Below are 14,273 nucleotides of genomic sequence, written 5' to 3'. Positions count from 1 at the left end.
AGGAGTTAATGCCAAGCAAACTCACCCATATTTCTTCACCCTGGAACCTAAGTGATGTCGCCCCAACGCGCGTTTCGCGTCGGCTTCCTCGGGGGGCACACTCTTAAGATTCTGTATATTGCGTGCCAGAATTTTGCCCTAGTCTGCAAAACCGCTTTAACTTGGTTGGGTTCCTGAGCTGCCTGCTGATGCAGCCCTCTTTCAGCACTAGGTAGAATCCTTGTTACCCTCTGTTTAACTTACCAGCCAGTGGTGATAGCCGTGGTCCATCCATCTTCCCTAGTTTCATAACATGTAGACCCTGAGGAGGAGCGATACAGCTACTTACTTGAATCAGCCTCTTTCTTTTTCTGCCCCGTGGTCCACAATGGCCTGTTTTTCTTCTCTTCAGATTTTGATGACTGGTTTCCCCTCTGCTGTGACATGCTACTCCCGGAGGCTTATTAAGAGATAACATTTTAGTGTAGGGTTACAAAAAGAAAAAAGTTTTAAAAAGTGTCATAAACACAATATATATACAACTCTCTGAATTATTTAGTCAAACAAATAATGTCACTATACAAGGGCCAAATAATATCACATGCCCTAAGTATCACAAACACTAAGCAGGGGGTTGGACCAGATGACCCAGGAGGTTCCTTACAACTTTACCATTCTATGATTCTATGAAAACCAATAAGATATCATCATATAGTGGTCACATACTTGTTCTATGGTGTCTGCAGTGTAATCATGTTGTTTATCCAGTGACTCACAAGTGAGATCTTCTCTAGAAAGTCACTTACTTTACATGTTCTTTTCCATCTAGATCAGACCACCATGATACCATTGCCTGGGCACAAACTTGTTTCTGCAGAATTTGCATCCCAAATATTTTTGTTTCTTTGCTTTTTCAGCATACTGTCCACCCTCTACACAAATTTCACACCCTGCTGCCCTCTTTACCAGTATCCTACTGCTGCAAAAATAGTACCACAAAGATAATACCCCCATGAATAAAAGTGGCAAACAGGTAGTGCCTTACAATGTGGAGTTGTAACCTTCTATATAAAGCTGTGAGCAGGAACCTTTTTCCATTCTGTTTCGGATATGCAGGAAAAAAAGGAATACAAGCCTACATCATTTTGGGGAATTGAACTTTTAGAAGGTTCTCCACCAATATTTGTTGTTATTGTTAGAAAAACCTTAGCATTTGAAAAGGAATGACATTATTTCAGTGGTGCCAATCTTATTTTTTGGCTTTCAGCATAGTACAATTACACTGGTCAACAGCATTTTTGGTGCCAAAGATATTTCATCGAATTTAGGGTATTTTTGGGGTGCTGATTCTGAATATGTCATCAGTTTTGCCAGATTGGCTCAAGTTTTTGAGATTTTTGGTATCTTATTTATAGCACTTGTTGGTAAATGCGACGCATCATCTCATTAATTTCTGTTAATGACTGTTATTTATGGTAAACACAGGTACAGGCACATCTTCACAATGAGGGACAGGCCATCTTGCAGATTCCATGTTACTCCCATTTTCGTTTCTTATGCTTATTGAATCCTTGCACTTGCACTGCACAGAAATAACAGTCATCATGATGATTTTTTGGCTCTCTCCACACCATTGGAACACCAAATTTGAAGCTTTTTCTTTGTCCTTTGCTCCATTTTCGTAATAATTCGATACATGCTTTGCACACTATGTGTGGTGCCCAAAACTTGTCTTGGTCCCCAAGCATAACCCCAAAATAGGCAAAATACACTTTTTTTTACGAAGTCTGTTATGTATGTTCTTCTATGTTTTGGCAGTGTGTATTCACCACAAATGTAACAGAATGAGTCTGGATCGTTAAGACAACTTCTTCTTGATGAGTTCATGCTTTTCACTGGAAAACAGACAACAACATAAAGTTAGTGCAAAAATCAAGCTATGAACAAACTTTTAGAACACTAATTAACACAAAACTATATTGAGAACTGCTCAGTTCAAGTACTAATCCAAAGAAATTAATGAGATGATGCGTCGCATTTACCAACAAGTGCTATAAATAAGATACCAAAAATGTCAAAAACTTGAGCCAATCTGGCAAAACTGATAGCATATTCAGAATCAGCACCCCAAAAATACCCCAAATTCATTAAAATATTTTGGACACCAGAAAAAAAAATTTGTTTTGTTGACCTGTGTTATTAAAACAATAAAATAAACATTACATTCCCTACTGCTCAAGTTCTGCTACATTGGTGGCCCTCAATGGTTCTTCAATGATGATGTGTTTACCATTGTGTTTGCCACTTGTTTCACTGTTTACATGCTACTGTGACTGCTAAGGCAAATGGCTCCCTGTGTCGTCACTGCAGTACAGTTGGGAAGTGGTGGTGCTGAACCAGCAAGAGACTGAATAGGTATGATGTAATGCTTATTATATTAACACATTTCCAGCTGTTATTCCATTTTTTGTAATATTCCTAGTAAGCCCTTTAATCTTTATTTTAACTTCTTTTGGGGTAATGCACCACTCCAGTGGTTTTTGTTTTTTTTATTTCAGTGCTTGAATGGTGACCATAATGTAAGTTCCCTGACCCTAGTATTATACTGTACTTACCATCCGCTGTTTTCAGCCATACCCGGCCTGCTTCGGTCCCACCATCTTGTTAACTCAATTTCTTACTGACCAGAAGTCAGAGGTAATGGACAAGCTCTCCGTGCAAGTCTATGAGAGCCTCATCCTGGCTCATGAATTGAGTTGCCCAGCAAACACTGGAACAATCCAACCTGGAGTAGACTGACCAGAGCGACACTGATAACAGAAGATGAAGGTGGCTGGAAAGTTTATTACTAGGGACAGGGAACTTAGATTAGGGACACCACTCCAGCAATAAAATAAGAAAAAATTGCTGGAGTAGTGCTTTACGGTTTTAGGGAGTTTCTCCCCTTGTCTCAACTTGTGAAATTTTCAATTTACACTGGTCTTCCTGAATTTAAAGAGGACCTGTCACAAGGCCAAAAGTGGACAGTTTTTGCTTTCACTTTATTCCTACTGCATTATCGGAGATATGGGCTATTTTCTTATATAGGGCAAAATGTTATAGCCTTTACCAAAGGGGTGTTGCTCACTGGGTAATAATGCAGAACAGTATTAAGACATGCCCTATCTGTAAGTAATGCTCCTTTGGTAAAGACTATAAAAAATAGAAATAAATAACACAGTTCACAGCTCTGAAACCATATTACAAACAAGAAAACATAATCAAAGAAACAATGCTTAGAAACAAATAAGAGCAAAATGGTCCACTTTTAACCTGGTGACAGGTCCTCTTAAATTAATAAAGTAACTTGAGGAACTACGGAATACAAGAATAAGTAATTATTCAATCTATTATACAACATAACATTAATCAAAATATATTAATCTCACATAACACACAACATTCCAAAACATATTAAATAATTCCAAGATGATGTATGATACTGTATATTAGAAATCGGGTAGGGGATAGATGTATGACATGTGTATGTATGGAAGAACATATAAATGGCATGATCACATGACACAGATGACCAGAATGAAGGGAGCGAAATGTATAGAAGCAAGTGAGCTGGGATGAAACAAGTTACAGAGCTAGAATATTGCTGGTTAGTTACCAATATATAGGAAAAAAAAAGAAAATTGCCACAGTGGTAATGATTTTTTGTACCTGTGTATATTGTAAGAGTATAAAAGTATACTAATGAACTATGTGTGAATTTCAGGGAACCATGTGGCTGTGCTGGTGGCTATCATCAACTTCTTTCTACTATTGAGCATTTTGGGTTTCATCTTAGGTAAGAAGAATGAGAAATCTTGTCTTGTGAAAAGTATCAATAGATGCAATAACAGTATATTGAGAAATTAATTTGTTCCCCATTTGTGGTAATTAACCTACTCTCACTAGTGAGGAAAGAAAATCACTGTCTCCTGGACAGAGGGGAGGGCTTGCTAGAAGATGAGGAGGTTCTTCTAGAAGAGAGAAGCTGCCCTCCACTGCGGCCAGTGGAAGGACTCGCCCTACTGCAGGTTTGCGGTTTGTCAATATGCACTGACAGTTCAGTCAAGTATTAACTAGAATTAATATGTCCACTCTTCTGTGCTGTACTCTGTCTGTCATTCTTTCTGGAAAATGGAAACTCCATAGAGCACAGTAATGGTGCGTGCGGATTTCTGCCCATTGGTGAACCATTAATGAGCGCTAACCCATATACAAGTCTTTCCACCCTTATATATCAGCCTGCTTACAAATGACTGGGAAGAACGATTGTTACTACAATGGTGTTATACCTGTACAGTATCATTTATCGGCTGCTCATCCCTTGTTTATACAGTGCAATGTTTTGCAGTTCAATCACCTGAAGAACAAACGATTTGCTGGAGCTGGAGCATCACTGCTATGTTCACTGTTCCCACTCCCGGGTAATGCAGATCAGCTTGCAGGTGGTATTGGACCCCAATCCAACCAATTTGATATTGATTGCCTACCCTACTGATATGTCTTTAGTGTTAGTTCTGAAAAAGCCCTTTAAAGCCTCTTTATTTTGTCCAACAATCTGACCTCATATCTCAAAGTACAGTATTTATTAGGCAATAGTAGAAAAAGGTCCCCAGAGCAGATTATTTTATTTTATTAATGCTGCTACCAATTTTAACAATTCCTAACCTGTGTTTTAGGTGCTTCGAGAAGATAGTTTGGCAGTAAATCTGTGGTTTGGTAATCTGTATGGTAAAGGTGTTATCATAAAAGGCTTCCCACCACCAAAGAAGAACCTTTATCACCAAGAATGGAAGATACTGAACCTTCTGACCCCTCTACAGCATGAGAACATTGTTTGCCTCCTAGCAGCTGGATCTGGTAATGAGGGATTACTGCAGGACCATCAGCTTTTAGTCTTTCCACATTATCCCCAAGTAAGTGTCCAAGTCTTATATTCGAGTCACATACACATGACCTGCACTGTAAGGCCACCTGGATGGAAGTTTCTCAAGCGTCTCCCATTATTCAGGGAACAATGGTGGCACATGAATGGCATCTGAGTGCTGTCATTTTTTTTTCACAGACCAACAGACTTTATTTTATGAGTTTTATCCATGACTCATATCAAAATGTGTCTAAACTTTGGTGTAGATAACTCAGTCTGAAAAAAAAAGAGAAAATATGAACAGTCCTATACATATGTATGACTTCTATCCAGGAAAAACACAGAGAAAACTCATATGGGAAAAACTGACATCAACATGAGGCCTTACAGTTGCAGTATAATACATGTGGATAGGATTTCAAAATGGAAGTTTGCCATGGGGAAAAATTAATGTGTTGCAGATATCAGAATTATTGATTTGATTTAGGTTTCTCTTTTTGTTCTTTCACTTTGCATTTTGTTAATTAATAAAAATAAATGCTTCCATTTTTATAGAATTCTTACTTTGCAACATTTTTTCCAGACCTGCCTAGAATGCTTAGAGCCCTAATATATTTATAGTTTTAACATCTGCAACCTCACTATTTTACCATCAGGGCTCTTTGAGGAAGTACTTGACTGATCGAACAATTGACTGGGACACAGCTTGCTGCATGGCCATTTCCATAGCCAGAGGTTTGGCTTTCCTCCATACTGACTTGTGGAATGGGGGTTAGTAGAGGTGTTTTATTGGTTCATATTGGAATATGTAATAGAAAAAACATTATTATTTGCATTACTGAGTTTGATTAATGAACCTTTATGCATGGGACACACTTCTGCTTTAAAGGACAAAGAAATGTTATAAAAACATTCCAAAGGCTTTACAAAATTTCCAAAACTACTGTACATGTCGCAATGCCAAAGGTTCAACATAACGATTTGTGACGCTGCATAATAATGGTAAAGGTATGTGGTCATGGTGCCTTTTTCAAGTGAATTCCTTCTGAAATAGCTCGTATGACATGCTAAAAAGAATGAACATATGCACTGTAATGTGAAAACGACTTGCTGTGCATATGTTCAGTCTTTTTGAGCGTCTGTTAAATGTTTCAGGTTTCAAAAGCAGTGAAGCAGCTTAAAGAGGTGACCTGACTATTTTCTGGCAGCTCACTATTTTATACATACAGACAAAAAAAATGATCAGTAGCAAAGCCGCCGCAAAAATTACCAGACTACAAAAAAGACGTTTCAGGAAAATCACTGCCTTCAGTCGTTTTCCTAAAGAGTCTTCTGCTTAAAAAAACTAGGTGGGAACTCTGGCATGTAAAAGATATGGTGTGCACATACCCTAACATAAATGGAGAAATGTATTTTCTAAGGGGTCGTCTCAGGAGAGATATTGGTTATAAATCGCTAGGCTATGCCATCATTGCCTGATCAGCGGGGGTTCAACCAGAGGCAGTGGAGATAGGTGAGTCCTGTGTCACTTTAGCTGGAGTTACACTAAACGACTTACCAACGATCACGACCAGCGATACGACCTGGCCGTGATCGTTGGTAAGTCGTTGTGTGGTCGCTGGGGAGCTGTCACACAGACAGCTCTCTCCAGCGACTAACGATCAGGGGAACGACTTCGGCATCGTTGAAACTGTCTTCAATGATGCCTAAGTCCCCCTGCAGCACCCGGGTAACCAGGGTAAACATCGGGTTACTAAGTGCAGGGCCGCGCTTAGTAACCCGTTATTTACCCTGGTTACCATTGTAAAAGTTAAAAAAAAAACACTACATACTCACATTCTGATGTCTGTCACGTCCCCCGCCGGCGTCCACAGGGTTAAAACTGCTTTCGGCAAGAGCGCTGCTTAAGCACGCGCTGCTGCCGAGAGCTTCCCTGCACTGAATGTGTCAGCGCCGGCAGTAACAGTGGTGATGTCACCGCTGTGCTCTGCTTTACGGCCGGCGCTGACACAGTCAGTGCAGGGAAGCTCTCGGCCGGAGCGCGTGCATTAGCATCGCTCCTGACGAAAGCAGTTTTAACCCTGTGGACGCCGGGGGACGTGGCAGACATCAGAATGTGAGTATGTACTGTTTTTTTTTTTACTTTTACAATGGTAACCAGGGTAAATATCGGGTTACTAAGCGCGGCCCTGCGCTTAGTAACCCGATATTTACCCTGGTTACAAGTGAACACATCGCTGGATCGGCGTCACACAGGCCGATCCAGCGATGACAGCGGGTGATCAGCAACCAAAAAATGGTCCTGATCATTCCCCAACGACCAGCGATCTCCCAGCAGGGGCCTGATTGTTGGTCGCTGTCACACATAACGAGATCGTTAGCGGGATCGTTGCTACGTCACCAAAAGCGTGACGTTGCAACGATATCGTTAACGATATCGTTATGTGTGACTCAGCCTTTAGTCTTCTGCTGACTTTACTTAGCATTTTCTGGAGGTACCATAGTCAGGCTATTTCAGAGAAGGCCACTAGTTAATGTGAGCCGGGCAGTATACCTTGGGTCAAATCCCCAAGGATAAAGACTAGGGATCAGTAAGTACTAAAATGCTCTAATACTCGAACTGGGAAATTCCTAATGCTTGGATGCTTGTTCCGAGTAACGAGTAGAATGAGAGTCAATGGTCTGGGGAGGCACTGAAAATATTGAAATGAATGGGAAAAGTGCTGTATGTAAGGAGAACATCATGGGGAAGACCCCTGGAAGCATCTTTGACTCACAGATCGCTGCTGAGAACAATGGTGCACATATTTACTCTACTTTAAGGACTGAGAATAAAACACTCAAAGTCAAAGAGAACTTGGAGTTTACAGGGAAAAAAAAGAAACATTTTTCCTGTATAATGACTTGTCTATGAGACAAAATTTAAAAAGGATTTAAAAAATAATTTAAGTAAACCAAAATTTATTTTTTTTTAAAAATGGGAAATTTCAGTGTAATTTATGAAGGAAGCAAGAAGTGTCAACAATTAGAGACCCAGAGGGACTCAGAAACACCCTGCATTAGACATAAAGACTGGCCTACCACCTCAGCATACTTATCTAACTATCCGTTTTGCCTATACAACATTTTTTTTCAATACCAGGACCCTCGTATCATCTGTTCACACACCGTACATGCACTTAATTGCCCTTTGTGTCCCTTCACCTACTGGTTGGTGACCAGTTCATACAATACAAGCAATTGTTACCACCCATCAAGGGACAGCACAAGCACAAAAAAAAGATGTGTGAAAGAGCCATCAGGTTTCATTCAGACATCCTTTGTTATCTGTAACAACATGGACACAGTGTGTTGTTGGATCCGAATTTCATCAGTGTTTGAGTGTTTGATCAGTATCATTTTTTACCATCAGCATTTTATCAGTGATTCTCAAGGATGAAAAAGTAATTACAAATCTTCTCCTATTTACTGCAGTGTTAATCCCAGGCAGCACACAGGTTGTACACGGAGGTCAACTATGTGCTGTCTATGATTTTCATGGACACTGACAATGTGAAGGGAGATATATGTATCACGAAGATTGCTATCTTCCATGATGTGAAAACCCAGAAGTATTCCTCCAGCATGTTATGTGCTGAGATGGGTTAATCAGCCATGACAGGGTTGATCTTTTTTTGTGAGTGGCTGTAAAAGATTGGGAGGGAAGGGGGGGTGATGGCGCCTCACCATATCTCCTCCCCAAGGGTGTGGTTTGCCAAGTTAAGTGTCTGACCACTGAGGGTTTTTTTCTCTGTCTGTGGGTTTTGGCGGCATGAAGCTCCAGGGAAGTATTTATGTTTATGTGCAACTGTGCTGGACTATTGATAGGACCCTAAGCGGGTGGATTACTGTAGGCATATGGACTGCACTATGCTGTACGTTATCTTTTTTTTCCCGTTTTGCCAGAAAAGGCCACGTGTGTGTTATTGAACCCTGTACTGGTTTATGCCATGTTTGAATAAACCATCAGAATAAACGTTTCTGTGTGTACTTGTGTGAGCAGCTGAGTGAGTCGCATTACCACAACACATAAACTTGTATTGATAATTTTGAACAGTGACTTCAATCAAAACGAACACGTTTCCATGATTTTTTTGGACCTCCTACTCTGCACAAAAGCTCATGTGAACAGCCCAACAGAATATAATGAAAACACTAATAGAACACGTACGTGACTCATGGACGTATGAATGAGGCCTTAAATGTATAAATCCAAGATTGTAATCAAGAGTTAAAGGGAATCTGTCACCCCAAAAATCGTATATGAGCTAAGGCCACCGGCATCAGGAGCTTATCTACAGCATTCTGTAATGCTGTAGATAAGCCCCCGATGTAACCTGAAAGGTAAGAAAAACAGGTTATATTATACTCACCAAGAGGCGGTCCTGCTGCGGTCCAGTCCGATGGGCGTCGCGGTCCGGCGCCTCCTATCTTCATATGATGACGTCCTCTTCTTGTCTTCCTGCGCAGGCGTGCTGTGTCTGCCCTGTTGAAGGCAGAGCAAAGTACTGCAGTGTGCAGGCGCTGGGCTTCTCTGACCTTTCCCGGCACCTGCGCACTGCAGTACTTTGCTCTGCCCTCAACAGGCCAGACAAAGTACGCGTGCGCCGGAGCCGAGGCAGGAAGACAAGAAGAGGACGTCATCATATGAAGATGGAAGGCGCCGGACCCGGACTGCGACGCCCATTGGACCGGACTGCAGCGGGGACCGCCTCTGGGTGAGTATAATATAACCTGCTTTTCTTACCTTTCAGGTTACATCGGGGGCTTATCTACAGCATTTTGAATGCTGTAGATAAGCCACTGATGCTGGTGGCCTTAGCTCATATACGATTTTTGGGGTGACAGATTCCCTTTAATATTTGAGTAATGCATGAGGTTTATCAGCTTCATACACAGTCAGCCTGTGTCTTTGGTAGAAACTTGCCTGCTAATCAATGTTTAAAAAAAAAAAAAAACAACAACTTTGCATTACTCACTCTCCCCTGGTCCACCACCGAGTCTCTGCTGATGCTTCTGGGGCCTGTTATTGTCTGCAGCGCTGACATTATGTCAACAATGCTGCAGTGAATAAGTGATCTCGGCAGCTCTGCCTGAGTTTCCAGCAGAAGCCACTCTGAGCTGTTGACTGTTTGCAGTGCTGTCAACGGGACCTCAGCGCTGCAGACATAACAGACACTAGGAGTAGTGGTGAACACTCAGTGCTGGTACTGGGGACGGTACATAAAAAACACAGTTTGTTTGTTTTTAAAATTTAAAAACTGCAGTCAAGAGACATGGGTTTTCTAATATCAAAAGCTGGAAAACCCTTTCATGTCCTGTGATAATAGCAGCAGTGGCACTGTTTCAAGAAGGCAGTCTTTCTATTCCTGTGTGAGAGGCTTGAGGGTATGGCAGGACTGCCAGTGAAAAGATCAATTAACACTGCAATCTGAAGTGCCTTTTTTTTCAACTGTGCAATCTGCTAAAGACAGTGAGAACATTGTTCTGCAGTTCTTGGGCACCTACTCACATGTTTGCAACTTCTGTCTATGCCTTGCATAGCTATGTCCGTTCTTATAAGTTTACATTGTTTCAACACCTTAGAAGTAAATTACGAATTATCAAGACAATACAGTATTTGAGATGTCATACCAAGAAAAATGGACTTTAAATTTTTGATGACTGTTTATACCAAAGTCTTATTAATTGTCTACTTTTCATAACTTGGAAAAATAGATGAAAAACAAGTTACTCTCAATTTTTGACAATAACCCCTTACAAATGTTTTATTTGGTACATAATCTATTTTGATAGATGTTATATACTGTGTGCTGTTAGCATTTTGTAATGAGGTGATGAATATTTCTATACATTTTTACTTTCCACTAACAGATATATGCAAACCTGCAATCGCTCATCGAGACTTGAGCAGTGACAACGTCTTGGTGACTGAAGATTCTTCTTGTGTGATAACAGACTTTGGTTTATCTGTGGTACTGGAGAATTGTCAAACAAAAAAGAATCCACGGGATCCAGCGATATTAAACATGGTATGTGTTGGGATACACCAAACTGTAGTAGCAGAGAGCTAGTGGTGTAACATGAAGCTCATGGGCCCAAATGGAAAAGTTCTGACAGGGCCCCCAATTATTACAAGTCTTTAATGGTACTGGTTAGGGTTGAGCGAAATGGATCGGTCATTTTCATAAGTCGCCGACTTTTTGAAAAGTCGGGTTTCATGAAACCCGACCCGATCCCTGTGTGGGGTCGGCCACGCGGTACGCGAATTTCGCGCCAAAGTCGCGTTTCAATGACGCTAAAAGCGCCATTTCTCAGCCAATGAAGGTGGACGCAGAGTGTGGGCAGCGTGATGACATAGATCTCAGTCCCCACCATCTTAGAGAAGGGCATTGCAGTGATTGGCTTGCTTTCTGTGGCGTCACAGGGGCTATAAAGGGGCGTTCCCGCCGACCGCCATCTTACTGCTGCTGATCTGAGCGTAGGGAGAGGTGCCGCTTCGTCAGAAGCAGGGATAGTGATAGGCAGGGTCCACTAACCACCAAACCGCTTGTGCTGTAGCGATTTCCACTGTCCAACACCACCTTTTGTTTGCAGGGACAGTGGAAGCTACATTTTTTTTTCCTCAGCGCTGTAGCTCATTGGGCTGCCCTAGAAGGCTCCCTGATAGCTGTATTGCTGTGTGTACGCCGCTGTGCAAACCAACTGCTTTTTTCAAAGCACAAATCCTGTTGTTCCTTCCTTTCTGCACAGCTATCTTGCTTGTTTGTCCACACTTTTGGTTTTTTTGTGCAGCTGTCCACTCCTTGTTATTGCTGCCTGCCATACCTTGCTGAGATTACTGCAGGGAGATAGTAATTGTAAGACAGTCCCTTTTTTTTTTTTTTTTTTTAAATTCTACCTGAAAACAAAAAAAATAGTGGGAGATTAAGATTGGCATTTCTGCTTGAGTGCCGGTCCTGTGTGTGCCATCTGTCTCAAATTATTGGGGCACAGAAAACCTAGTGTGTCATACTGGGAAATTGTTTATTTTTTTTTAAATTCTCCCTGAAAAAAAAAAAATAGTGGGAGATTAAGATTGGCATTTCTGCTTGAGTGCCGGTCCTGTGTGTGCCATCTGTCTCAAATTATTGGGGCACAGAAAACCTAGTGTGTCATACTGGGAATTTTTTTTTTTTTTAATTCTCCCTGAAAACAAAAAAAAAAATGGGAGATTAAGATTGGCATTTCAGCTTGAGTGCCGGTCCTGTGTGTGCCATCTGCCTCAAATTATTGGGGCAGAGAAAACCTAGTGTGTCATACTGGGAATTTTTTTTTTTTTTAATTCTCCCTGAAAACAAAAAAAATAGTGGGAGATTAAGATTGGCATTTCAGCTTGAGTGCCGGTCCTGTGTGTGCCATCTGTCTCAAATTATTGGGGCACAGAAAACCTAGTGTGTAACATTGGGCCTGATTTTCCTTTCAGTGTCAGCCACCTATAAAGGTATATATAAATCCTACAGAAGTTTGAGTTCACCTTATAAGTTGTTTTACAGTAACAAATACCGTTACTTTGGTTACGTTTTGCAAACAATGAGGAAGTCTGGTGGAAGAGGTCGTGGCCGTGGGCGGTCATTGTCAGCTGGTAATGATGGTAGTGGTGGTGGAGCATCAGGTGGTCGTGGTAAAAGCAATACAGCACCTAAGTCTCAAGTTGTTGAGCCAGGTTCGTCATCTGGCTACACAAGGCCTCGAACGCTCCCTTTTCTGGGAGTAGGAAAACCGCTTTTAAAGCCGGAGCAGCAAGAACAAGTTTTGGCTTTCCTTGCTGACTCAGCCTCTAGCTCTTTTGCCTCCTCTTCTGAAAGTGCTAAATGTAAAAGCAGCGCGTCGTTAGTGGATGTTCACGGTCAGGGACAAGTCGCTTCCTTGTCTTCTTCACCCAGAACAAGAGAGAAGGATGCGTCAGGCGACACAACCGGTTACTCCATGGAGCTCTTTACACATACCGTTCCTGGGTTAGACAGTGAAACAGTTAACAGGCCATGCCCATTAGAAGTTGAATCGGACATGGAGTGCACAGATGCACAGCCACAGCCAGATTACTATGCTGTTCCTTTGACTCAGACCAGAACATTGCCCTCGCAGTGTACTGAGCCAGAATCAAACCCAGCTGAGACTATGGTGCCCCGTCACAAACGCTATACCACCGGCTTACACGGTGACACAGACGAAGTTGCACACGAGATAGAAGAGGAGGTCATAGATAACCCAGTTGTTGACCCCGATTGGCAGCCATTGGGGGAACAGGGTGCAGGCGGCAGTAGTTCTGAAGCGGAGGAGGAGGAGCCGCAGCAGGCATCAACATCACAACAGGTTCCATCTGCCGGGCCCGTATCTGGCCAAAAACGCGTGGCAAAAACAAAACCAGTTGGAGGACAGCGTGGCCATCCGGTTAAAGAAGCTCAGTCTGCAATGCCTGAAAAGGTATCCGATAGTAGAAAGAGTGCAGTCTGGCATTTTTTTAAACAACATCCAAATGATCAGCGCAAAGTCATCTGTCAAAAATGTTCAACTACCTTAAGCAGAGGTCAGAATCTTAAAAGTCTAAATACAAGTTGCATGCATAGACATTTAACCACCATGCATTTGCAAGCCTGGACTAACTACCAAACGTCCCTAAAGGTTGCAGCACCCTCGGCCAATGAAGCTAGTCAGCAACGCTACATCCCTTCCCTCACTGTAAGCCCACCATTTCCCGCACCACCTGCAGTATCTATGCAGCTTTCGTCGCCAGGCCAAAGCAGTCAGGGAATCACCAGGTTCGTAGTAGGAAACACTGCATGTAGGGCACCGGCAAGAATACCATCTCCAACCCTCTCTCAGTCTGCCATGTCCACCGGCACCACCGCTAGTTCCACGATCTCCAGCTCACCCTACATGAGACTCTTGTCAGGAAAAGGAAGTACTCATCCTCGCATCCGCGTACACAGGGTTTGAATGCCCACATTGCTAGACTAATCTCATTAGAGATGATGCCCTACCGGTTAGTTGAAAGAGAAGCTTTCAAAGCGCTGATGGACAACGCTGTACCACGCTACGAGCTACCCATTCGACACTTCTTTTCGAGAAAAGCCATCCCAGCCCTCCACCACCATGTTAAAGAGCGCATCGTCCATGCACTCAGGCAATCTGTGTCTACAAAGGTGCACCTGACAACAGATGCATGGACCAGTAGGCATGGCCAGGGACGTTACGTGTCCATCACGGCACACTGGGTGAATGTGGTGGATGCAGGGTCCACAGGGGACAGCAATATTGGGACAGTTCTGCCTAGCCCACCGTCTAGGAAACAGTTGGCTGTAGGCGTTCG

General features: G+C 42.3%; 1 protein-coding gene and 1 long non-coding RNA gene across 6 annotated transcripts in view; one reads left to right on the top strand and one right to left on the bottom strand.

The window, feature by feature from the left end:
• The window catches only part of LOC143816966 (uncharacterized), a 96,624-nt gene that overhangs the window by 10,007 nt on the left and 72,344 nt on the right, over nucleotides 1-14,273 (bottom strand). For both annotated transcript variants that reach the window (XR_013224033.1, XR_013224036.1), the window contains one exon: nucleotides 329-439. This is a non-coding gene — a long non-coding RNA (uncharacterized LOC143816966). The remainder of the gene's footprint in view (nucleotides 1-328; nucleotides 440-14,273) is intronic.
• AMHR2 (anti-Mullerian hormone receptor type 2) overlaps nucleotides 1-14,273 on the top strand; it is a 127,833-nt gene that overhangs the window by 62,440 nt on the left and 51,120 nt on the right. For all 4 annotated transcript variants that reach the window (XM_077297988.1, XM_077297987.1, XM_077297986.1 and 1 more), the window contains 5 exons: nucleotides 3,743-3,814; nucleotides 3,925-4,046; nucleotides 4,695-4,931; nucleotides 5,539-5,653; nucleotides 10,796-10,953. In XM_077297988.1, the coding sequence (XP_077154103.1) occupies nucleotides 3,743-3,814; nucleotides 3,925-4,046; nucleotides 4,695-4,931; nucleotides 5,539-5,653; nucleotides 10,796-10,953 (704 nt within the window). The remainder of the gene's footprint in view (nucleotides 1-3,742; nucleotides 3,815-3,924; nucleotides 4,047-4,694; nucleotides 4,932-5,538; nucleotides 5,654-10,795; nucleotides 10,954-14,273) is intronic.

Source organism: Ranitomeya variabilis, chromosome 3 (assembly GCF_051348905.1).
Source record: "Ranitomeya variabilis isolate aRanVar5 chromosome 3, aRanVar5.hap1, whole genome shotgun sequence".
NCBI classification, from domain to species: domain Eukaryota; kingdom Metazoa; phylum Chordata; class Amphibia; order Anura; family Dendrobatidae; genus Ranitomeya; species Ranitomeya variabilis.
Note: the sequence above shows the minus strand (reverse complement) of the source record. Positions and strands in the feature narration are given on the sequence as shown.